This window comes from Pundamilia nyererei, unplaced genomic scaffold (assembly GCF_000239375.1).
Source record: "Pundamilia nyererei isolate P.nyererei 1_Seehausen unplaced genomic scaffold, PunNye1.0 scaffold00049, whole genome shotgun sequence".
Lineage (NCBI taxonomy): Eukaryota > Metazoa > Chordata > Actinopteri > Cichliformes > Cichlidae > Pundamilia > Pundamilia nyererei.
In genome coordinates, this window is record NW_005187450.1 from 3,426,306 (window position 1) to 3,449,817 (window position 23,512).

The 23,512-nt window shown below is 39.5% G+C and overlaps 2 protein-coding genes and 2 long non-coding RNA genes across 4 annotated transcripts in view; 1 reads left to right on the forward strand and 3 right to left on the reverse strand.

Moving 5' to 3' along the window:
- The first annotated feature begins 312 nt into the window (after positions 1-312).
- atp5f1e (ATP synthase F1 subunit epsilon) lies at positions 313-1,912 on the forward strand. Its single transcript, XM_005733033.1, has 3 exons — positions 313-415; positions 772-899; positions 1,708-1,912. Coding segments are annotated over exons 1-3 (162 nt in total). The 5' UTR covers positions 313-383; the 3' UTR covers positions 1,710-1,912.
- A 708-nt stretch (positions 1,913-2,620) lies between these two features.
- LOC106456212 (piezo-type mechanosensitive ion channel component 2) overlaps positions 2,621-23,512 on the reverse strand; it is a 36,257-nt gene continuing 15,365 nt past the window's right edge. The window contains exons 16-52 of the mRNA XM_013910795.1: positions 22,502-22,650; positions 21,452-21,616; positions 20,082-20,194; positions 19,612-19,787; positions 19,244-19,424; positions 18,760-18,884; positions 18,217-18,417; positions 17,921-18,125; positions 17,651-17,752; positions 17,396-17,561; positions 14,310-14,553; positions 14,091-14,187; positions 13,355-13,514; positions 12,373-12,462; positions 12,181-12,263; positions 11,911-11,976; positions 11,551-11,663; positions 11,067-11,166; positions 10,759-10,925; positions 10,254-10,453; positions 10,017-10,178; positions 9,404-9,502; positions 9,019-9,277; positions 8,648-8,836; positions 8,358-8,562; positions 8,077-8,209; positions 7,782-7,929; positions 7,460-7,674; positions 6,848-7,006; positions 6,553-6,700; positions 6,075-6,263; positions 5,726-5,818; positions 5,075-5,244; positions 3,754-3,870; positions 3,402-3,481; positions 3,060-3,294; positions 2,621-2,957 (exon numbers count right to left, since the gene is read on the reverse strand). Of these exons, the coding sequence (XP_013766249.1) occupies positions 2,702-2,957; positions 3,060-3,294; positions 3,402-3,481; positions 3,754-3,870; positions 5,075-5,244; positions 5,726-5,818; positions 6,075-6,263; positions 6,553-6,700; positions 6,848-7,006; positions 7,460-7,674; positions 7,782-7,929; positions 8,077-8,209; positions 8,358-8,562; positions 8,648-8,836; positions 9,019-9,277; positions 9,404-9,502; positions 10,017-10,178; positions 10,254-10,453; positions 10,759-10,925; positions 11,067-11,166; positions 11,551-11,663; positions 11,911-11,976; positions 12,181-12,263; positions 12,373-12,462; positions 13,355-13,514; positions 14,091-14,187; positions 14,310-14,553; positions 17,396-17,561; positions 17,651-17,752; positions 17,921-18,125; positions 18,217-18,417; positions 18,760-18,884; positions 19,244-19,424; positions 19,612-19,787; positions 20,082-20,194; positions 21,452-21,616; positions 22,502-22,650 (5,760 nt within the window). The 3' untranslated portion in view covers positions 2,621-2,701. The remainder of the gene's footprint in view (positions 2,958-3,059; positions 3,295-3,401; positions 3,482-3,753; positions 3,871-5,074; positions 5,245-5,725; positions 5,819-6,074; positions 6,264-6,552; positions 6,701-6,847; positions 7,007-7,459; positions 7,675-7,781; positions 7,930-8,076; positions 8,210-8,357; positions 8,563-8,647; positions 8,837-9,018; positions 9,278-9,403; positions 9,503-10,016; positions 10,179-10,253; positions 10,454-10,758; positions 10,926-11,066; positions 11,167-11,550; positions 11,664-11,910; positions 11,977-12,180; positions 12,264-12,372; positions 12,463-13,354; positions 13,515-14,090; positions 14,188-14,309; positions 14,554-17,395; positions 17,562-17,650; positions 17,753-17,920; positions 18,126-18,216; positions 18,418-18,759; positions 18,885-19,243; positions 19,425-19,611; positions 19,788-20,081; positions 20,195-21,451; positions 21,617-22,501; positions 22,651-23,512) is intronic.
- On the reverse strand, positions 10,881-11,329 carry LOC106456214 (uncharacterized). The gene is made up of 3 exons (XR_001290374.1): positions 11,267-11,329; positions 11,067-11,141; positions 10,881-10,925 (listed from the first exon to the last, which is right to left on the reverse strand). It is a non-coding gene; the product is annotated as an uncharacterized LOC106456214 (long non-coding RNA).
- LOC102198155 (uncharacterized) lies at positions 11,575-12,243 on the reverse strand. Its single transcript, XR_311725.2, has 3 exons — positions 12,181-12,243; positions 11,911-11,976; positions 11,575-11,663 (listed from the first exon to the last, which is right to left on the reverse strand). It is a non-coding gene; the product is annotated as an uncharacterized LOC102198155 (long non-coding RNA).

The following is a 23,512-nucleotide window of genomic DNA, read 5'->3' on the forward strand; positions in this document are numbered from 1 at the left end:
ATACACAGTATTTTCCCCTCTGGGATCAATAAACTATCTATCAATATTTAGGCTTAAAAAGAAATAAATGTGTGAAATTACAGAAAAAACCCTGGCAAGCTGTCCCGTAATTACTTTTTTAAACAGGGTTTGTTAATTCACAGACCATACCACTTATTTATTTATTTTATTGAAATTTAACTTTATAATTTACTGTCGACTCAAAGTAAACAATAAAAAGCCAGGTACTTTGTTCATCCACGGAAGGCGGGACAAATAAAAGTACCAGCTGTCAATCACGACCAAAAACTGTTTTATTGGCTGGAAGGAAAAACGTCTTGCGCCTGTCAAATACGTCATCACGCAGACATCCGACCTGTCCTTGAAGCTACAACACAGCCAAGATGGTCGCATACTGGAGACAGGCAGGCCTGAGGTATTAAAATAAAAATAAATATGTAGTTACAATGAAATGGCTTGTGGTAAATGTTGATTGCTTTATTTTAACGGGGTTTAAAATGAGAACAGAATGCTCTGTCAAAGAAAATGTTGGTTTTTAGTGTTAAATTCTCAATTTAGCTACATAGCTAATATACTAAGTTTACTAACGTTAGTGTTCCCCACCGTATGCGTTTAATTTATGGCAGTAGCATTACCTCAATACCGAGTCAGGTGGGACTTCTTCTGATAGTATGTGGTTTCTTAATGAAGAAGAGGTTGTTCTTGTCCTCTACAGACAAATCATTGTCGGTAGCATTTAGCATGTGGCTAACCTGTGTGTCCTCTCTGCAGCTACATCCGCTTCTCCGCTATCTGCGCTAACGCGGTGCGGGCTGCCCTCAAGCCGCAGTTCAAAGCCGAGGCGATAAGGGCCGCAGAGTCCAACGTCAGAGTCCTCAAACCTCAAAATAAAACAGCATGTAAGTTCATCAGCTTTAAAGGTACCAACGCTGTTCTGATCACAGCTCATGCCCTCTGATAGAGTGAATGTCAGGGAGAGGCGGCTGTGACGGTGCTTTCAGTGTCTCCTTCAAATAGTGGTGTACTGGGTTATTATTACTGTTGCGCACACATTTAAGCTCCATATCGTTGTCCTGTCTAGTTATGGTGAAGCTGGCCTCGTATTTGAATTGTCGAATGCATAACAATTTAACAGTGCATCAGTTTAGCGTTCATTTTATTCAGACAAAGTCAAATGCTCTCAACAAATAAATAAAAAATATAAAGGAATATATTGGTTTAGGAAACGTGAGTATGCATTGAGATTTATAATACACAAGTTTTTTTGAGTATTAAAATTCAGCATTTAAGTGCATTTATTTGGTTGTTTCAGTAGTGGTCACAGGCTTTAGCAGGTAATTATATGCTCGTATTGCTAACGGTATATGTGCTGTGGTGGTTTCCATTCTTATCAGGACTCTGAACTAGATGACTTGGTGCAACATTTCACCAACTTGTTTTATTGTGGTGAGGTGAGCTCCAGGAGCATTTAACAAATGTGACAAACTCTGCTGAAGGGGAAATGTAGATGTTTTATCAGGCGTGGAGAGTTTAGGAGCACGTGGCATGCTCCTAACATAGGTACTGTCTTTGTGGCTGACAGCTTAAGTTTAAGATCTCAAATTTGTTTAACTATAACCTTACAGTCACTGAATGTTTTAGATTTACGAAGACATTTTATGAGGATCTTTTCATTAATGTTTCCATTCTGCTTTTCTTTCCTTCCAGGATGTTTGACCATGATGTAGATATTTGTTTTTTCTCATGGGTTGTGAGGTCCTGCAGCTTACCTGTCCTGCACACCGTGGAGAAGAAAAATAAAGGCTGGTTAACATCAAGATGATGTGTTAGACTGGGGACCTGAATGACACTGCACCCCCTGCCCCCTTTTCATTTGTAATCAAAATTGTATTAAAGATGGATGTTGGAATTCTTTTGTCTCCTTGTGTTCTTGCCCTTGTAGTGTTGTAGTGAATCTATTGTGGTATTTACAGTACTGCACAATAAGACCATGATTTTTGTCAAACACTTTATTTTGATATAAAGCAATGGAATACTCTTCATAGTTATACACAGAAATGTAGTATTTACAGAGGTATGTGTGTGTGTGGATCCATGAGTATATTAGTCATTAGAAGTCAGATGGGGATGCCATCTTTTATACCAGTAAAAAATGTAATTCGAAAGCATGCGTAACCAATGGTATGAAAACAAATTGCATTAAAAAGAAATCAATAGGGCTTTTTACTCTTAAATGCAGTTAAGATCATAGGGTAATGTTTTTTTTTCTGGCAGGTAATATAATAGATCTTTGGTCACTTAATTTTTTAGATTTTTGTGTAGGTGGTCATTTAAATTCATCAAATTTGCTTTCTGGATAGGAATTGAAGTGTTAGTGAACAGTGCAGCTCTCTCATTAATGACCTCTAGTTTATGGTCACATGAGAGGTTTTTGGCTGTGGTACATCTTGATGTCTGACCTTTCATATCTTTAGCAATGATTTACTGAGCTGCTTAAAAACACTTCTCAACTTGTCCTGTCACTTAACGTCAGAGGCCATGATTGAAAGGACACGCAGGGTAGCTTAATGATAAAGCCAGACCATTTTCTAATAATAGATTCATGCTGATGTTTCGTTTGTACTTTTCTTTTTATTTACTTGAAATCATCCTTCATAAGTTACAAGAGTAAAGCATGGGCATTCTGACAAGCCACTGAGCCCTAGCTGTCTTTCTTCTCTCTGGTCATCTTGATCATGGTCTCTGGTGATCGATAGAGGAAGATGAGTTTCTCAAACAGTGTCTCTTCTAGCTCCATCTCTCCCGTCTCACGAACCACAAAAATGTCTGTGCAAAGCTTCAGGACTCTGTCGACACATGGTAGCTCCTCAAACATGATGGACCTGGATATCCCATTGAAGAATTCCCTGACAAACTTTCCGATGACTAGCACCACTGACATGTAAAGACCCACGATGCTGTCGTGAAGAGGGAAAGAGGACAGGTTTTGTGTGTAAATGAATCCACAGCTATGAGAAAGATTTCCTGTCAGGATGCAGTTAAAATGTCTTGTTACCTACCCGTGTCCGGCCAAAAACCCCAGACTGGAGGGGCTGACTTTATCGCTGAACACCACTAACTCGATGCTTTGACATTTGTGCTCGGAGGACGTGACAACTGGGGAGCACTCTTCCACCACCCACCACTGATCTGCCTCCTTCTTTGACGTCCCATTGACCTGCTGAAGCTGGATTGACATGGGCCTGAAGAAAGCCAGCGCCTGAAGGTCTGGACGGTCTGGACGGTCTGTCAAGTCTAAGAGATGATATGGGTTTAAAGCAAAGTGCATGTTTTATACACCAACAACAAGGAATGAGACTGACCTGCTTTGATCAGGTAAAAAAATACAAAGAGTAACTAACCTACTTTCATCCTGGTTCCCATTTTGGACTCAGGTCCTTTGGGACCCCTGATGAATTTAGGCAGCAGAGAATCAATAATCCTAGAGAGACAAGAAAACTCAGATTAACACCATAAAAATTTCAAAACATTCACTAATGTTGTACACTGGAGCTCTCCAGGGCTGCCTGAGTTCCCTTACATTAAATTTAGTTTGATGTTTAACCTTCTATGTGCTATAGAGACAAGAAGAGCTGCAGAGCCACATTTTCTACATTTCTGTTTGATTTACATTTACAAATACTTCATCACCTGAATAAAACACAATAATAAAGCATGCATAAACCATCTGATTGTGTTTTGACTGAGACTCACACAGGTCTGCTGCTGTTGCCTTTAAGCATTCGCACAATCCCTTCCCTCAAGGTTTTGTCGTCAAACTTCACAGTGTGCTCTCCCACGGTCTCTGCATTCATTGATATGGACGCATTCCTTAGGAGGGGAACATATTTGCCAGTGTCATTTTAAGTGTTATTTGCACTGGTGCAAAGTGCAGGCAAATGATGTGAAATTGCAAGTGCTTAAATAAAGTTAGCAGAAAATATCAAGTAATAAGAAACAATGGGCTAGTTTCCCAGATTTTTGAAGTTGATATGACAGTATAACTACAGTCATGTGAAAAAGTAAGTACACCCTCTGGTTCAGTACTTTGTATAACCCACCTTTAGCAGCAGCAGCAAGTTCATTTTCTCTATGACTTTAGCGGTCTTTCACATGTGGAGGAATTATGGTTGACTCTTTTAATGTAAACATTGCTTCAGTATATTGAGGTTAATAAGTATTCTATTGAGCTCATTCACGGTCCTATCGTAGTATTTCAATCTGAAATCTGGACTTTGAATGGCCCATTGCAACAAGCGCTCCTCTCATGGATTTGTGTCTGCTCCCACTGTCTTAAGGCTGCTATTACTAACATGACCTGCATTACTGAAAACCAACACAGACATGTCTCCTCCCATCTTACATGTGTCTGACAATTTAGTTAACCACTACACTATGAAGCCACTGACTGGGCCACTGTAACAACCTAATTCTTTTATTTTGTAGATTAGCTACTGTGCTTGGGATCATTGTCCTATTGCACAACCCAGTTTGGGACAATAGCCTTACATTTGAGTCAACCATGAAGTCCTCTGGATAGCAAAGTATACAAAGGAGTTAATGGTTTGCTCAATGATTGTGTCTGTAAAACAAGCCCAAATCATCACCCCTCCTCTATGCTTGACAGTTAGTATGAGGAGTTTTTGCTGATGCATTTGGTTTTCTCTAATTGTAACAATAAAGGACATTGTTGCAGAAGTCTTCTTGCTGTGGCGCCTTGTTCTTTTTAGAGAGTAGATGCTTCCAAACAAGCCATACTTGTTCAGTCTATTTGTATTTTTACTGTCATGAACTTTAACATCTAACATGCAAACTGAGGTCTGTAGAGTTTGAGATGTAGTCATTGGTTTTTTTTTTCTTCCCTGAGCATTGCATGCTCTGACTTTGGGGTGAATTTGCTATGACGGTGTCCATATCTTTGATGGTTAAATTACTTTTAAGAAAAATAAATTTTCTTTCTTTGTCTCAACTAGCTGACAAAAATACTAAGCAGAAATGATCTGAAGGTGAAAGATACACACACACACAGCCTGACCTGAGCAGTGTCCAGCGTAAGGTCATGTATATGTGAGACGAGTTGCTGAGCTCCTGGATCATGGCCGTTCGACTGGCTGGGCTGATGGTCCACAGTAAACTGGCATCGCTCTTGATCTTAGCAACGAGAATGTCCTCAGCTTCATAGTTCATGATGAACTGCATGGCAGACTGAGAGAGTGATTGAGAGATGATTAGATTTCCTAGGTTATTTCAGCAAATGCCGCTGCAGTGTTCTGGTGAATTTGGATAATGATATTTCAACATCAACTAGTGTTATATAATACAAACACAGCATAAACTCTATTTCAATATGGCACAGTGAGTCCATGTAGAGAGTTAATAATGAATAATGAATGTAATAAGTGTAGTGTCATCTGACCACCCGAAGTTATATCTTCTTGTAATGGATATTGTGTAAGAAATGCTGGACAGTAATGTATTTCTACAGGTGTTCTGGTTTTCTGCTCTAATACCCGAAATGACTGCTCCCTCCTGTGGTCATAGATGGTATTATTACAGCTAGGACTGAGCTCATGAATTTGTTTTATAGTTTTCGAGGTTAATGTATTCTGTTAAAGAACCAGATTGAGTGGAGTTTTGATGCTTTATGTATTTGTTTCTATTTACAGTAGAATAAACTGTGTCTCACTGGATGAGTCGCATAAACTTTGGTGAGCCTGTTGAATTTGGCTTCTGTGTAAGGCACCAAGTTCTGCTCCTGGGCGCTCATAGTGAACAAAGGCTGTGAGAACACACAAAGATGCAGCAGAGAATTAACACATGTCCACACACATACACATAAACCATGACACTATTGCAGGGAAGTGATGTTTCTTGTGTTTAATGATAGCAAATATGAATTTAGTTTTCCATGCACCGTGACTTTGCCGTTTCACCTTAGAAGGAAGCACAAACTTTATAAATAATATTAGTAACCATAACATTCTTTTGTGGAGAAAAAGTATAATGAACACAAAATATGATGTATCGATTCTGACCTCGTATCCTGCGATGCTGAGCTGGATGGAGACGTCTAAAGGCTGATTGGTCACTCCGGCTGCTGACTGGACCAGTGACATGAAGAGCAGTGGGAACCAGATGATGCTGATGAGAGCAAAGATGATGAAACCTCCCATTCCATATTTCACCACCTTCTTCTTCTTCTGCCCCGGAGGGTGGGGGAATTTCTGGAAGAATTACGAATAGATTACCATCAAAAGTTATTCAGTCCACTGGATAAAGACGTGCCATTTCAACAGCTCGTCTCAATTTTCCTGCATCATAAATTTATAAAGGTAAGCAAAGAGTTCTGGTAGCTCACAGCCCAGACTCTCTCATATATTTAATGGAAATTTCTATAGTCTACACTGAAAAACACACATTTTTCTGTAATTTAATTGTTTATTTTGTACTTGTTCAGGGACTAAAATGATTTTAAAAGTAATTTCAACTACTTTCTTAAGCACTCCTGCTTACTTTCTCAGACTCCCTCCAGCACTTGAGGACGAATATGTTAGCGTAGATGTCTTCAACGCAAATCCAACTGGAGAGAGACAGCGTGGTGTCGGTCCAAACCCAATCCATCACCGCCCTCAGCTCTGTCAGGAAGGGAACCATCCGAAAACTGAAAGAGGAGAAGAGAGAGAGAGAAAAACGTTTTGAATTAAAATAAAAATTTGATCATGCTACAAACAAACCAGTCACAGTGTAAAACGTGTCTGAAGTATTTATGTTGGCAGTTATTTAGTTACAGTTTAGCCGGGTTTTGTACCCCTGAAAGAGGAAGAGGTTCAGGTAGTTGTAGTTCTTGGTGAGGAAGTTGCCCAGGATGCGGTTTGGGTAGCCACACTTGATCTGGTACGCAGACAGGCCGAAGTAGATACACTTTACAAAGTACCACAGCTGAGCAACTGGGTTTCTGTTGAACCTCCTGGAGCAAATAAACAGAAGAGATATCGATCTTTGCTCCTTTTATTGTCATGGATCAGATTTGTTTATTTTTATTTTTATATACTGTGCTTAACAAATTTAATAGGCCTCTGTCAAATGTAAGATTTATGTGACATTAATCCACCAGTATGTGCAAGCTCTTAAACTGAAATCAATTTTTTAATGATAAAATATAAGTATTGTTGTTATCCATGAAATTCTAAGATTTACTGTTTTACAAAAAAGCTGAAAAAAATAATAAAGCTTTATTATTTTTTGATTACGATGCCAGATTACAGTTATCCAGCCCTGAACAGAAAAATTTGTTTTGGTGGTTGAATGTTTGAAAAGGTCAGTCATACAATGCCAACTTTATTTACAAAGCACTTCATTGAGTTTGACTTTATTTTACTGAGTAAAAAATGAGAAGAAGAAGAATTTATTGAACAATGACCTCTCTGTGACACCAGGGAGAATGAAGAACATCCAGAAGTGTATGCCAAACACCAGCACCACCTGGAAAACGCACTTTCCCAGCAGAGACTTCTTCAAGTAAAGGGCTCGGTCCACTATCATGGTACCAAACTGGATCAGTAGCATGACCAGAAAGGCCTCTGGAACCTGGTCTTCTGACAGTGATTCTGTGATGTCAGCCGCTGCAGAGTATTTCTACAGAGCGATGAAAATTAGCCTCATTGTCATAAATCATACATGTCAAGTAAATTTTATTTATGATTTAAATAATAAGAAATATTCATATGTTTGTGTAGTCTTACCCCAAAAGCCCAGTATCCGTATATGGTGACAATGAAGTTGACGACATCAATGAGAAACATGAGGGCGTAGACGTCACACACAGGGCTGTAATCTGGGTGAATGATGTCATAGAAAAACTGCCTTATAGGTAAGTAGATGTGAAGGCCGCTGCAGAAAGAGAAGAGACTGCAGAGTAAGACAGAAACGGGAAGCTCCTCTCCACTAAAAATAAATCTATGGAAAAATATTATCTACCAAAATAAAGTAATGACTAACATCTCAGAAAACAGACTTAGTGGACTGCAGACAACTCACACTTCTATGGCGGCAGCTTTGGCTTGTAGCATCCTCTCTCTGATCTGCTGTCTGATCCTCTGCTTCCTTGTCAGCGGAGCCTTATGTCGTTCCCGTCTCTTTTTCTTGCTTTGCTGCTTTTTGGGCTTCATCTCTCCAGTTTAAAAAATAAACAAATTAAAAGAAATTGAGAAAAACTAGCCATTTGCTGGTAATGAATTCAACATGACAACTTCCAAAAATGAGATAATGAACATGGAGACTCTTTATTCAAGACATGTAGGGATTTTCTGAATATTCACCACCAGATTCTGCAGATTCGCCTTTTTTCAGTCTACAGAATAAGGAGGTGGTGGACGCCTGGAGGGGGAGGAACCTCAGACGGCGTGGTGGTTGCTCCCTGCTGCCCATCTTCTCTGCTCCGGTCTTCTTCTTGTCCACTTTCTTCTTCAGCTTCTTGAAGAAATCGGGCATCTCAACCTCCTTGTTGTCCCACAGCCCATGGCACTGCAGAGACATAGACACAGGCAGCACTTGAACATTTCAAAGTAGCTGCTTAAAAACGATTTACAGTGGTTAGTTTTCACATTACCTTTAGGATAGATCGGTGGAAGAACAGCGCGAGCAGCTGAATTAGGTCGAAGAGGACATAGCCGTCCTTCTTCTCCACCCCAATGATGTTGGGCAGGGCGAAGGGCCGGTCAGCGTTGATGCCTCGGTAGGCAGAGGTGGTCCAGGGGAAGAAACCAAACTGGAAAAAGTACTTCACCACAACAGTCAGCTGAGACAAACAAGAGAGACACAAGAGATGTGAGTGAGTTCTGTTTGCAGCACGCACATTAAACTACTCAACAAATCAACCATTAAAAGCATTATATGCGTATCTAGTATTTGCATTAAGAAACTAAAAACACACCCTTGCTTCATTTAGATTTTATCTGGCGTATTTACAAGAAAACCTACTTCGGTGTAAATGATGGCTGTCATCCAGAAGCGTTTGGTCGGCCGAGGCACAGACAGCATGGCCCAGAGGAATATGAGAATCGGCAGGATGAGGGAGAGGAGCGAAGCTGACACAATGTGGTTTAGGATGATCACAAAGTAGCATAGCATCTCTGACTTGGACACCATGGTGTTATAGAGGGCAAACAGCAGCTTCAGCGGCCTCGGCAAGGTCACAAAAAACTTGTCGGACTCGGAGATCTCATCATTTTCAAACATGCTTCAGAATCAGAAAGGACAGAGAAGAGAGGAAGAGGAAAAACACAATGATGGAGATTAAAGTTCTTAAGAGATGGAGCTTATATCTCTTTTGTCCTGCATACTACATTTTTTTGTGTCTACTAACTTGTTGAGTAGCAGCTCACTGGCAGTGAGGTTCCTCGTTTCTTGACTCAGAGGTCTGGGAGACTCTGTGAGGTCAAGACTCTTCTCTCCATCGCTATCCCTAAGATCCAGCGAGGTCCATTCTAGGTATTTGGCACCTTCTTCCTCTTCTCTTTGCAGCGATTCCTCATCCCGCTCCTCTTTCTCCACCTCAGGATCTTCTCGTTGTTCTTGTTCTTCTTCACATTTCATCTCAACTTCTGTTTGTTTCTCATCATCCTCCTCTTGTTCATGAAGTTCTTTTGGTTCTTCACAGCTTTTAAGAAACAAGCGAATCAGAAATCTTACTTTCAGGAATCATAGAATCACATCTTGAAAGACAATTCTTGTATCTGAAGCTGTTTCTGGTAAATGAAACCTTTCCTGCAATTATGCATGTTATTTATGTGGTGTTTGCAGTTTTACTGACTGGGATGAAGAACAGGAAGAAGTTATTCTCAATGGAAAATAATAATTTTATGAATTCTGCACTCGAGTTTTTGTCTGATAGATTTGTCTGTTAGAGATCACAGCTAACAACAGGATTAAACTGAGCAGAAATATGTGTCTAAAACGTCGTTCACTCATCCATTCACCTGGGTGAAAGTTCCTCAGTGTCAAAAGATGTCATATCAATATTGGCCTCTTTAAAGAGCCTTCGTCTGAGCTGGTCAGCAGCAGGTGACACAGCAGGAGGCTCATCCAGCTCCTCCTGCGTTGGCTGCCGGGACACCAGCATCGTCTCGTCTGTCATGCAGCTGAAGTTAAGCAGGAGGGAGAGACTCAGTGTGTGTGCCTGAAAGGTAAACTATGACTATGTTGTCTGTGTGTACCTGGAAACACTGCTGCCCCAGGAAATTTTGGAGGCTTGGTTCTTCAGCTTCTTGTACGCGTGTTGTGAAGAAGGGCTGGCAGGTGGAGAGCCGGGAGCTGACAGGGATTTATCTAGATTGTCCTGAGACGACAGTGTGTTCTGACGGGACTTCCAGTTTTCATAAAACTGCTTCACACTCTCCTGACTCACCTCTTTACCCTGCAGAGCCAGATAATACAGACAGAGTGCTAAAAGGTGCATTAGGATAAAGGATCCTGGTTAAATAAACTGAAGATGTATCAAAAACACTTTAAAGACAAATTTAAAGACATTTGTGTTTAGTGTTCATCTTATGGGATTGCCTGGAATGTACTGAACTTGCTAATAGCAGATAATGTTGTTGTTTTTTCCCCCATAAAACTGTGTTAAATATAAATATCAGCCTTGAGACTAATTGTGAAACTTGTTCTGTTATAATTACATTGCTTATTGACTAAAATCAAGTGTTTATCCTCTCAGCTGACCTTCTTTTGCTGCTGGTTGAGTAACGCTCGCTCGAAGCGCAGCACTTTGGAAATGCCCAGGTTGTCTTTACAAAATGAGTTCAATCCCTCCGTCAGGTCATCAAGAAGAGACTGAAGGAACACCCAGCTGAACTTTATCGTGCTGATGATGCGCTGCAGGATGTTTTCTGTAAGAGGTTATGCGTAAAAGCACAGTAAGCCAATTAGAGTGAAGGTTTTCCATGCTTTTAATGCTTCCTGTTTTCATTGCAACAACAAGCAGAGGGTCATTTGGAACTAGGGCATTCCCATCCCTTAGAAGTGTATACCTTTTTTCTCCTCTCCCTCCTCCTCCACAACACTTTCATCTGGTTCGTCCTCACTGGATTCTGCTTTATCAATGCCTGGAGAACAAGAGCCATCATCAAACTGTTTGTGATACAGCATGTCTTTATAGTTACAGTCCACTTTACCATACATGTCTACTAGTAAGAGTAGCACTAGTAAACACAACATGATCCGTTCTCACCCTGCTGCCTCTGCAGCTCTCTCTTTGCTTTCTTCTTCTCTTCTTTCTTTATTTTTGTCTTCTCCTTCTTCAGGTCCTTCAAGGCCTTCTTTGAGCTCGTGACCCAGGCCTCATAGGCCAACTAGAATTAAAGACAAAGATGCACAGATCACCCACTGATCTTACAACATAGATTGTTTTTGCAGCTACAAAACTCAAAACGAACACTTTAAGGGGAAATTGTGAAATACTTTAACTGTATCTCCATTGCTTTTAATTTTGGCTCAGATCATTCTGGCTCTAACCTGAAAAGCAGATTTCTTCTTTGGTAGTTGCTCTTCCTCTGTCTTCTCAGGAACTTCCTCTTCCTCCTCCTCACTGTCACTCTCAAACAGGTGGTAGCCACAATTGTTTTCCACTGTGTTAAACAAAGCAGTGTCAAAACTACATGCACACACAGACATACCACTGGCATCTGATCTGCTCTAAAGAAGCAGGTCAGTGGCTAAAATCTGGTGCTGCATTTACTGTCAGGTTAAAAACATTTCTCTGATTAAATTGAAAAGAAGTGAAGCACACAACCCAATGATAGGAAACAGCATTTTCTTCACTCTTTCCTCTGCCAATACTCTCTTTCTTTCACACTGATTAAGGATCCTGCTCACCTCCAGGCTGAGAGACCCAGGGCTTCCACCATTTTCCTGCATCTCTCTTTGCCTTCTCGTCATCACCTGGAATTTACAGTTCGTTTTGTTTATGTGTTGATGATATTTACTGGCTTCCATAAAGTAAACACATCCATCACAGAGAAAAAAAACAAGCAGACTAAACCCCCTCCTCAAACATCCCTCACCATACTCTCTCTACTCTACTGTATGAATTTGGCCTGTTTTCCTTGCTAACATTAGAAACTGAAAAAGAGTCACTTGTGTTACCAGGTGTCACCTGCTCCTGATCAGCAAGAGGTTCTTCTGATGGTGCAGGTCGACTCTTCTGTTTAGATTTGATCTTCTCCATCCTATAGGAAGAAGGCTGAAAGGTTAGTTTATAACTCGCTGCTTAGGAAGAGTGTGATGGTCTTTACTGTAAACCTGATCCATTAATGGTTTCAGTGTAAGTGTTCTTACTGTTTCTTCAGAGCCTCCACTGATTTCTTCTCCATCTCCAGTCGGGCTGCTACCTGTTTTTTCACTCTGGCCTCAAACAATTCAGCGCCCCTTCAAGGTCGAGATGGACAGGGACATTAACTGCTGTTTTAGCTTTTACTTTGTTTGTTTTTACATTAACAAGCTAAGTTTACATTGTGACTCTAAAGCAGGGGTGTCAAACATAAGGCCCAAAATGTGTGACAAAATTGGCCTGGCGGTCCAATTATTACAGGACAGTCTGGGCAATGCTTTACACATTTTGTTTTACACATCATACAGATCTTGGCAACCGATTTCTTTCATTTAGTAGAGTAACACTTCTTAGTTATGCAGCAAAACTGAGACATACTGTTGAAACTGCTCTTTTTACTTATATTGAGATATTTCAGCAATTAAATGTGCAAATAAACTTCTGTATACAAACACAAAGAAAAGAAAGTTTCACTGGTCTGGCCCTCTCAGGATGAAAGTGGGTTGTATCTGACCCACCATGTAAAATGAGTTAGAGTAAGAGATTAGTGATGTCTTTTTACAGCTACTATGTTGTAAAAACAGAACAGAAAAAAACAGAAAAAATAAACTGTAGTTTGGTCATTCTAGCATAGCCTTGTAAGCCTTAGTAAATCCACAGCAACTCAAACAAACATGCCGAAATACATTTTCATGCAGTTAGGACCAAATCACGTTGTTCTTTCCAGGAAAATTACTGGAAATTATTATTAGGAATTCTGTGTAATGATTTATCCATGAAAGAGAGAGCTACCAAAAAACCTCTCGTAAACAGCTTTCGCATGAATTCTTGTGTCTTTGGTTTTCTTTTATTTTTTAAGTGTTACACTCAATCTAGATTTATCCAACAAAACATATCAAACTTTCAAGTTTTCAAACCTCACTGACCTTATGTGTAAAGCTTTAAGACTACTGTATGTTATAGAGCTAAACCTGAAAATGAAGCACTGACCTAGAGGCTAATATCTTAGAAGACTTGAGGTCAGACACCACATAGAGGAAGTAGTAGCTGAGGAAGACCCTCCTTTGTGCCAAGAGGACAGTGAAACAGATCGCATCCCAGACGATGCCGGCTTCACCTGCAGGCAGCTCACATTCATCATCGGGATCAGCTGAAAGGCACACAGGGTAGGAGAAATATGTCTGAAGAATTTACAGCAGATTTTAACAAACTTTTACATGACAGAAAACATTTCTGCATCCTCTGTTGTGTAGAATAATGACTTTGATTTTAATTTTAATGTATATCAATGGATATTTAGTTCTGCATTTTATTTTGGCTAATTAAAATGATCATTTTAACCTTCCAAATAAAGTGCAACTATAAAAATAAAAAAGTAAAATATAACACAGCTGTAAAAAAGTGTTGTAAAACATCTAAAAAATGTTGAATGTCAACATAAAAACTCTAATTTTCCAGCATTTCTTTCTGTTGTGTTTTTTTTTCTTTTTTTAATGGTGCTTATAATTATTGTTTCAGCACTGTGACAATTTCAGTTTGTACTTCAGCAGGTCATGCACTGAGTTGCTGCAATGTGATTGGCTGATTAGATATTTGCATTCATGAGCAGTTTAACAGGCGTACCTAATAAAGTGTCTTTGAGTGTAAATATACCATCGGAAATTCTGGCACATTCTTTTCTCCCTAACACAAATCGTGACTAAATATCCTTGTTACAGACACTTACGGACATCATAACCTTTGATGGTGCAAAACATGCTAAATGCCTGAATTAGCCAGCAGCTGTTCTTCACCAGGCTGTCCAGGTAGGCACAAGAACCCAGCTGAAAGAAGGAAAAAGAGGCATTAATCAGTAATGCATGATTTAAAAAAAAATAGCTGCATGTCTTGAATTATTCTGTACAATTGTACAACTTCTGAACTTCTTTATGGTATGGTCGCTTACAGACACCAGGTTCTTCATGGCGATCACAAAGCAGGTGTACCCAATGAGCCAGTCCCACAGCCGCAGGATGTATCTGACTGGCTGCATCAGCACACTGCCTCCAAACAGCATAAAGTAGAAACAGGCCACCAGGTAGCCGAGACAGAAGATGTTGATGCGTGTTGTGCCAGTAATGAAAATGAGACAAAGCACCAGCCAAAAGAAGTAACTGAAAACAAACACCTTCACCATATCAAGATAGCACCTGAGGACAAAACAGAGACCACATCTTCAGTTTAAAAAGAAAGAAAATCATACTGCCAAATATTACAAAGCTAAAGCATCGCTATAAAAAATATGTAAGCACTAGAGTTAATCTAGTTTTGTATTTTCTATTAGTTTTTATTTTTAGACGCCACATAGAGGAGGGCATATTTTAGAGGCAGGATTTAGGAAAATCAGTACAGGCAATACAATAAAAACACAACATCCAGACTCCCAATAAACACATCTGTTTTGGAGGAAGGAAGGTTCAGCATCCATGACTGCTTCATTAACCAAATTGTGATAAAATCAAATTATCAATTATATTAAAATAATAAATATTAAAACTTTCACTATTTTTTTATTTTAATTTTGATTTCCAAGTTCACAAAATGTTTTAGTTAGTTTTGATATCTTTCAAGAGTCTAGTTTCTATTTTTATTTAAGTTAATAAAAAAACCCTTCTAATTCCAGCTTTTACTTTAGTTTTAGTAAACTATAATAACCTTGGAAAGCACATATTTAAAACTCTTCAAGTAGTTTATTCCTTCTCTGTATTTACATTAAGATACAGCAAAAAAATTATTATTAAAGTGCACGTTATCCATATTTAATGTACAGGCTTATGATGTAATTGTCCAGGCTTATGGATTTAATTGAATGCATTTCTTACTTTTTCAAATGTTTGAGAGAATGTTTTTTAAATTTTGTAGAAAAAGTAAATAAGAAAAGAAAATTAGATGAAAACTGTTAAAGGTTTTAACAAAAGAATGAACTGAATAAACGGGTTTGTAGTTTAACAGTTAAAAACAATGTAATCTCTTCAACCACTTCCAGGGAAAGCGTTTTTCTCGGAGGTAGCGATTGTTTATCTTATAATGCACACAAAAACACTTAATGTCCAAGAACTCTAGACAATTAGAAACGTTTTAAAAGTATTTAGTGTTCTTTACAGCCTTTTTGAAGAAGCGATCTGTCTTTGCATAACTACGTTTCACCTTGCACGACTTCTACCATGAACTTTGCCACCTCTTCATCCCCTCTATCTAAACAACAGGCTCTGAAGTGCAGGCTGACACTTTGGAAACTCATAATCATTAACGTTTAGAGATTATGCTGTCTCATTTCAAGTTATTTATACTTATCTATCCAGAGTGGTACAAAAATTTGACTGGGGAAATTAGAGATTTTGTATTCTATATTTTCAGGCTTTTCAGCTCACCAAGGAAACAAGGACATTTAATAGTAACTTACAAAATTAATGTAGTTTAGCATGGGAACACTACATGCCTAAACAGAGTTAGTTATAACACTAACACTTGCACTGCAGACAATAAGAAAGTATTCAGTGCAGTTGTAGTACAATGAATAAATGCATGGATGTGAACAGACAGGGGAGAATTCAATGATTTATGTTTTGTTTTCTGTTTATATGTTTAATAAAAATCATGAGCTCTTTACTAAATGTTGCTTCTGTCTGGAAGCGAGGCCTCAGATGCTCCCTGTGGTCATTGACATCACTCACGCACATCAACATAATGGAACATGATGTGGTGTTATTATGTGTAAACAAATAAGCAAGTTCTTTCTTTTATCAGTCATTAACCTGCTAGCTCCTTAGTACAAAGTCTGTCTGGTGAATTTACAGTAAGTCAAAATCAGGCTTCCTGCCTTCTGTGCACACTTTTCTGGCGGCTCCATAGAATCGAACTGAATCCAATCTTCCAGCATTGTCCAAAGTACATGTGTGATGACGGCTTTATTTCTTAAGTTGGCAGACGGGGCTTTAAAAGGGTGTTCCCTCTGATTAGGCGATCAGTCGTCTGCGAATAGCCCAAAAGTTCATCAGAGAAATAAGTAGAGATATAAATAATAATTTTGTCGTCCCTAATATGTGTTGAAACAAAGGAGCCCGAGCCTCAAAATCATCGCTCATGTGGCTTGCTTGCAATTTTACAAATAGGGAATAATTAATTAATGAATCAATAATATAGGTGGCAAGGATTATTAGTTGGATTACAACAATCAGAGAAGAGGAGCAGGAAGAGTGTATGTGAGAGAACGGTGCAGAGCAGTCAGTTCATCCAGGGGAGCATCGAGGCATTCCCAGCCGAACTCAGAGAGATTATCTCTCCAGCGTGTCCTGGGTCTACCTTGGAGCCTGCTCACGGTAGGGGAAAACACCTCATCCAGGAGGCACCAAAAAGCATCCTTGTCAGATGCCTGAACCACCTCAGCTGGCTCCTTTCAATGTGGAGGAATGGCGGCTCTACTCTGAGCCCCTGAATGCCTAAAACCTATCACTAAGGGGCAGGCCAGCTTGTTTCCTCCACTTGTATCTGCAATCTTCTAAGCTGCCAGGGAGTCGAATTTCTTGTATTTATTTTAATATAAAATTTTACATAAATTACTAATTCCAAATGTGTTTTCCACATGGAATTCTTTTGGTTTTGTCTGAGAATTTTCAGAAATATATTTTATGGACAGCAAGAAATCTGAAGACTGAAATAAAGCCCATTAACAAAAGTTCCTGGAAATGAGACACACATAAATTAATAATCTAATTCAACCCTTTAATGCTCCTAAAATGACCACAGACCAGAGTGATGGGCTCCCAACTCTCCATATGCAGTTTAACCCACAATACAAAAAGCGGTTTGATGAGAGTGCTGGATTATGGAGTTCAGGCTATTTCCTGCTCTGATCAACACTAAATTTAGATTTGGAGGGTGAGTCATGTTAAAGATAAGAAGAAAATAAACTGAACAACAGAATTACACAGTGTCAGTATACTGATAACAGACATATCAACCCTACAACAATTAAGAATCACACATTCTGACCTGCAGTGAAGAAAGTTGTCAACAGGTATGAACTGGTTGAAGGAGCAAGGATCCAAACTGCGGCTGATCTCGACATTGTCCCCGGCCAGCAGTCGCACTGCAGCTCGGTTCTCCTCCTCAAATACGTGCCACTGCAGAGACGAGCAGAGCAGCAGGAGGTAGTCATCTGCAGACGGAAAAGGACAAAAATGGGAGACCCTAACCCAGAAGAGGAAAAGAAGATCAACAAAATAAGAACTTAGAAGATGAACTCACAGAATATGAATAAAGGATTGGGTCTCATGGCAAAGTCCGGCATGTAAAACCACTTAATCACATTAGAAGACAAAGGGTGAACAGCTGTTCTCCAGGGGTAATCTACCAAGCAAATGGAATAAAAGGCATAGCACAGATTATTTTCATTTATATATTTATATTTCCTTTGAAGTGATTTAGGTGATTACATTTTTTATCTTAGAAACTTTTTTTATATTTTTTTCAAGACATGGAAGCAAAACTGCTACAAACTATTAGAAAGATCCTTACCAACACAGAAAGCAGGAGGGATGCCGATGCAGAGCAGATACTGCAGCACCATGAGGCCCGCTGTAAACATGCAGTATTTAGACCACACTTCACCAATCGCCTTCCTGCGTCGCCGAGACAGGACAGCTAGCAAGGCGCAGGAATGGAGCAGGGCGTAGAAATCCATCCTCTGACCAATCACATTGACTGCAACGATTAAACTGATCTAAGAAGCAGTACAAGCATGGTAAGAAGTCAGAGATGTGCACTTTCAGTTAAAGAGAAACAGAATGAATACTGCAGGCCTGAAAAAGTACCTCGAGTCCAAATTTGTAGAAAAAGAAGTTGATGAAGTACTTGATGCATGGCAGGATGCCATGATCCAGGTGCTGCCTGGTGATGCCTTGGAAGATAATGCTGAACGGTGGAGGCTTCAGGCTGTTATTGAGACGAAAGTAGAGCTGGTGGCGGTGGACAGTAGACTCGAACACCAGCAGACCCAGGACCATCAGATGGTTCTACCACAGTAAAAAAAACAACAACCAATAATTACTTTAATGCTATAATAATAATAGTATGGATATCGAAGTATTATTTTCTCTAAACAAAACTACTGCTAAGTAACTGAAATCTAAATTTCTTAAAGATTTTTGCCCTAATGAAGTTTCATGACTAGTAAATGACTTTAAAAGAGGTCTTGATGCATGCTCAATCATCCACGTAAGTAAATCTCCAAAAGTTGATTCTGTTCATCTGGACGACTTTAAAAGAGCTTTTAAAAGCAGGTGCACTCTTTTATAAATGTTGGAAACACATCACAATTTTTTTAAGATACCAAACTTTGACATGTATCAGCTCACCCTGAGACAGGGGAGGATCCTGCCCTCACACTTGCGCAGTGCTCCACACCAGTAGACGGGGTCAACGGGCTCGATGTAGAGAATAGACCTCCTCAGCAACTCCACCATGTTTCCCTTCAGCTCTGCTCCATCATCCAGGCCCGAGCTGTTGGAGGGAAGTAAACCCTAGACAAGGTAGTCAGACTCATTATCAAAGCCTGTTTCTACCTCAGTATCAGAGATGACATCAGGACCATGTGACTGAAGTTTGTAATGTTTGTGCATACTAGAAGAAATAGCATCCCACATAACTACAATCCTGAGTGACACAGTGGCAGTTACATTCACAAATTAACTTAACACGCATTAGCAGGTTTGACCAGAGAACCTTCTTGCTGTGAGGTGAGTATAACTGCACTACCACAGAATAGAAGCGCAAAAAACCCCAATAACACAGAAACGAGCCACTTAATCCAACCTCCAGAGACTTATAATTACAGAAAACTCACAGCAGTGCAGTTAGAGGAGTAATCAAGAGGTTTGATGACTTTGAGCTGGTAAAACATCTTGCACACCACCATGACGCATGCCCACACAGCAGAGATGTTTGATGCTAAAGGTCGTAACCGTGGGAACGGGAGTGCAAATGCCCACAGAACCAGGAAAAGCAAGTTCATCAGTGAAACCTGTGCAAAATATATTAACATATTTATGTACAGAGAAGAAGAAGAGCTGGAGGTTAAATGTACCCTCATCAACATCAGCACTAAGTAAATCAATACTGTTGGACATATTTTTTTTGTTGCTGCTTTAATAACTTGTATTTACACACCTATAGAATTTATGCATGCATGATCAGAGCCAACATCCCACCTCTTGCAGCGATACCCAGATGATGCCAGACGACACAATTTTGAGGCTGTGGAGCTCCATCAGCCTCCAGCTCAGCTCCTGGAGCCTTCGAAACCCCGACAGACCCTGGATGAGCAGCAGGCTCGCCCGATCCACAATCACAATCCACTTGTCCTCACTGCTGCTGTGCACTGTTTCTAAGAAGAGGGGATGATACCAAGGGTAGGAAAGGGCATCAGACATAATTTGATCATTAACACTGGATTATATCAATGCTGCAGCCGCAGACAGTAACAGTACAATCTCAGTTATCTGAAGAGGAAACATCAGAACATGTGAATAGACTCCAAATGCTCTAAACTGAAAGAGTAATGTTTGCATGTGTTTGCATGTGTTAAAGGAAGCCAACGAGTTTCAGAGAGTAAAATTGAAAAAACAACAACAACCTGTGCCAGCTTGTTAATGAAAAACATTGTTGTTACAGATACTACCTTCTCCTGTCTCCTCCTCCTGCTCTTCTGCCCCTTTTTCTGAGGAGCTTTGCTGTCCAATGCTGGCCAGAGTCTCCTGACTTTTACCATTTCCCATCTGCTCCTTCACAAGCCTGACAACCACAATGAGGGTGTTCCATTTAAAAAAAATCTGACTAAAAAACTGCAGGAATTCAGTAACAAATCCATCGGCAGTTTTACAGGTTGTTATATATCCAAGTATATGTAGTAACTTTTCATCCAAACAAATTATGTTCCAAATTAATACAATACAGAATGAAGATAATAAAACAACAATGAAGAGTTTTACCGTTTCTGGAGCTTTTGAATGTTTTCTTTAATCCTGGGACAAAATGAGAATAATGACAATGCTTGTAATATTTCAGTTACCTCAAAGCACAGCCAGAGACTATTTTATTATTGCCCGACTTTTAATATTTTCATGTAACTGAAACATAATGTAATGCTCTCACCACATAAAGAAAGTTCATTTTGATTCAAATGCAGACTTTATCCACAGGCAGTGAATAAGCCGTGTGAGATGCGGTCAAATGTGGTGGATCTTTGTACAAACAATCAAAGTATTTGAACTGCGAGTACAATTAAAAATTTATAATAGGATAATTGCTACGCTTACGTGTCAGATATCTCATTGACTGAATTCATGAGCTCTTCCTCTCTGTACGAAGAAAAGGACAAATGAGACACATAGAGTATGTAGTATAGTCAGTAGGCAATCAAAACGTAAACATTTCATACGACTTATTAAAATTTCCCTTAACAAAAAAACCTAAAAACTCCCCTTCAAAGTTGTTTTGTTGTGCCTCTTCTGACTGTACCCAGTGATGCTACAATTTTAACATCCTCTTATGACGAGTAGCACTTGAGCAGCTGCGAATTCACCTTGAACCTCAAAATCTTGCAGAACACAATCATTAACTTCTGTGCCAAACTGACCTGACTTTTACATCAAGTATCATTCGTGGTAATGAGTTAGGTCTCTGGCTACAATTCAACAATGGCTCAGGTGTGCAGGAAGACAACCCTGAAGGGAAAAATTTAAATCTGTTAAGGTGTTTTCAAGGAGTCATAGAGCTTTTTTATTGCACCTCATACAAAAAAGCCACAAAAATTGTTATTTCATTTATCTAGAGAGGGGGAAACCTATAATTACTTTTAAAATATAATAAAAATAATCTATTTTTTATATTTTCTAAGTAGATTTATCCTATTTTGACATAAATGACTGCCTCATTTCTTTAAGTTTCTTTTAATATAACGCACCACATGTTCTTGTTCATATCGATATCAAAGGACAGAATGTTTTTTCTGAGCAGGATCTTTCCCTCCATACATTCCTGCTGTCTCACCTTGAAGTCTCTCTGACAGGTACGTTGTCCAGGTCAGTGAGAGTCAGAAAGTCAAAGTTAAAATAATGAAGCTGGAGGATACAAGCCAAAAGGAACGTAGCAGGAAGCAGAATGCGTGCAAACAGCTCCACCGTGTCGTACCGTTCCAGACCCAGGTCACGAAGACTGGGGAATCACATGGGAGAAAAACACACAACCTTATAACAAACAGCCAAGTCTGCTACAAAGACAAATTAAACAGATACTTCTTGCTTCATATCAAAAAGGCTCCTAACACTAACAAAAATACATTAATGAGTAACAATTCACGACCTACCACGAGTATATAGTACAAGACAAAAGACTCAAATCTACACCCCTCATTTCTTTATATTTGCTTTCTAGGAGTCAGGCCTTGTTGCAATGTTTTAAAGTGCTCTTGAGCATTAGTTCTCAGGGCTTTCTCAAGGTCTTTCAATGTTTTTCTTTGGACATTGCCTGCTTTTTCACTCATTTTTAGTCCACTCCTTGTACCTGACCATTTCAGAGGAAAGTTTTCTCTTTATTAAGCCACTGACCTAAGAATCATTCAAACATAAAAAGGACCAAACTCAAGGTATAAACCAGTGTCGTGTCTACACATAACTATGGAAAAACTCAATCTATCCTTTTCAAAACTACTAATTCCGCCTTCAGCATGAGGGACAGCCCTCTGTGCCAGAGCCAACCTAAGGAGGGGCATCAAACAGGCCAAGGAGGCCTACAGGAAGAGGAAAGAGGACTTCCTCACAGACCAGCTGCCAGAAGGTGTAAAGAGGCATCCAAGCCCTCAACAACTACAAATGCCAGAGGCCCCCCCCCTCAACCCCTGACAGCAGCCTCAAACCTATAGCCCTCACGTGTTTTGAGCGGATAGTGTTTCAGCACGTCAGAGACTGTCTTTCACTGTATTTACATATGTGCTTGCACATGTTTCCATAAATTGCAGCATCCATTATCCCATTTGTCTAACAAAATATAAAGAATCAAGAAGTTTCTAAAGACTTCTGCACAATACTGTATGAGACTCACCCTTCCTCTGACATCCCCATGATTTGTCTGAATAGCCCAGACACGCTTCTGAACTGGTACATATAGATAGCTATCAACACCACCATGGAGTAACCAACAACCACTGCCCAGAACGTCTTCAGGAGTCGACGCCACACATCATAACGGATCTGAGAGAAAAAACAGTGTATAATTTCTCCTGTAAGTCTTATAATTACCAATTAAATATCCATCCATCGATCCTCTGTCCCTTATCCTTTTCAGGGTAAAGGACGGATGGAGCCTATTCCAGCCACCATAGGGCGAGAGGCAGGGTACACCTTGGACAGGTTGCCAGTCTGTCCAGGGTGTACCTGGACAATAAATATATATATATTTAATATATAAAAATTAAACAAAATAGTTCAGAACAGCCAAATTAGATCTTCATTAAAAATGACAGTGTTGCATTTATCCTTCAAATCGCCTTGGTATGTAAAACACCGGGCGTTGCTGATGTTGTCTAAATAGACATGTCATGTCCAAAGCCATTAGGCCTTCCTGTAAGTGCCTACCATCTTTCTAAAAGGTCAGCAGAAACATAATATGGGCAAGAAAAAACAGTAAAACTGGAGCAAAAAAAGTGGCTGTGTATGTGCTTATTAGTCATAATCAATACTTTTAACTGGAAAAGAGTATGGATGAAGAGTAAACAGTCTGCCTTTGTGAGCTTTTCTACATTTTATGGAAGATCTACAACCACTCCGAACATTTTTACGCACAAACAACAGCTGAATGGTTCACTAATGTTAGTTTAGGAGTCAACACATTATAGTGTAAGCTGAACCTAAAATATATTGGCTTTATGTGTTCTACAACAACATTTTACAGTTTTTCTCAGTCGCTTTGGTGCGTTTCTCAGATCAGAATTGAAATTCTCATAACTATTAGTTCAACCTCCACAACACTCAGTCATTTGTGCACATCATAGTAGCAATTTCTCCTCTCTCTGAACAAACTGCAAATGATTTTGGACATGAATCAGTTGCTTCC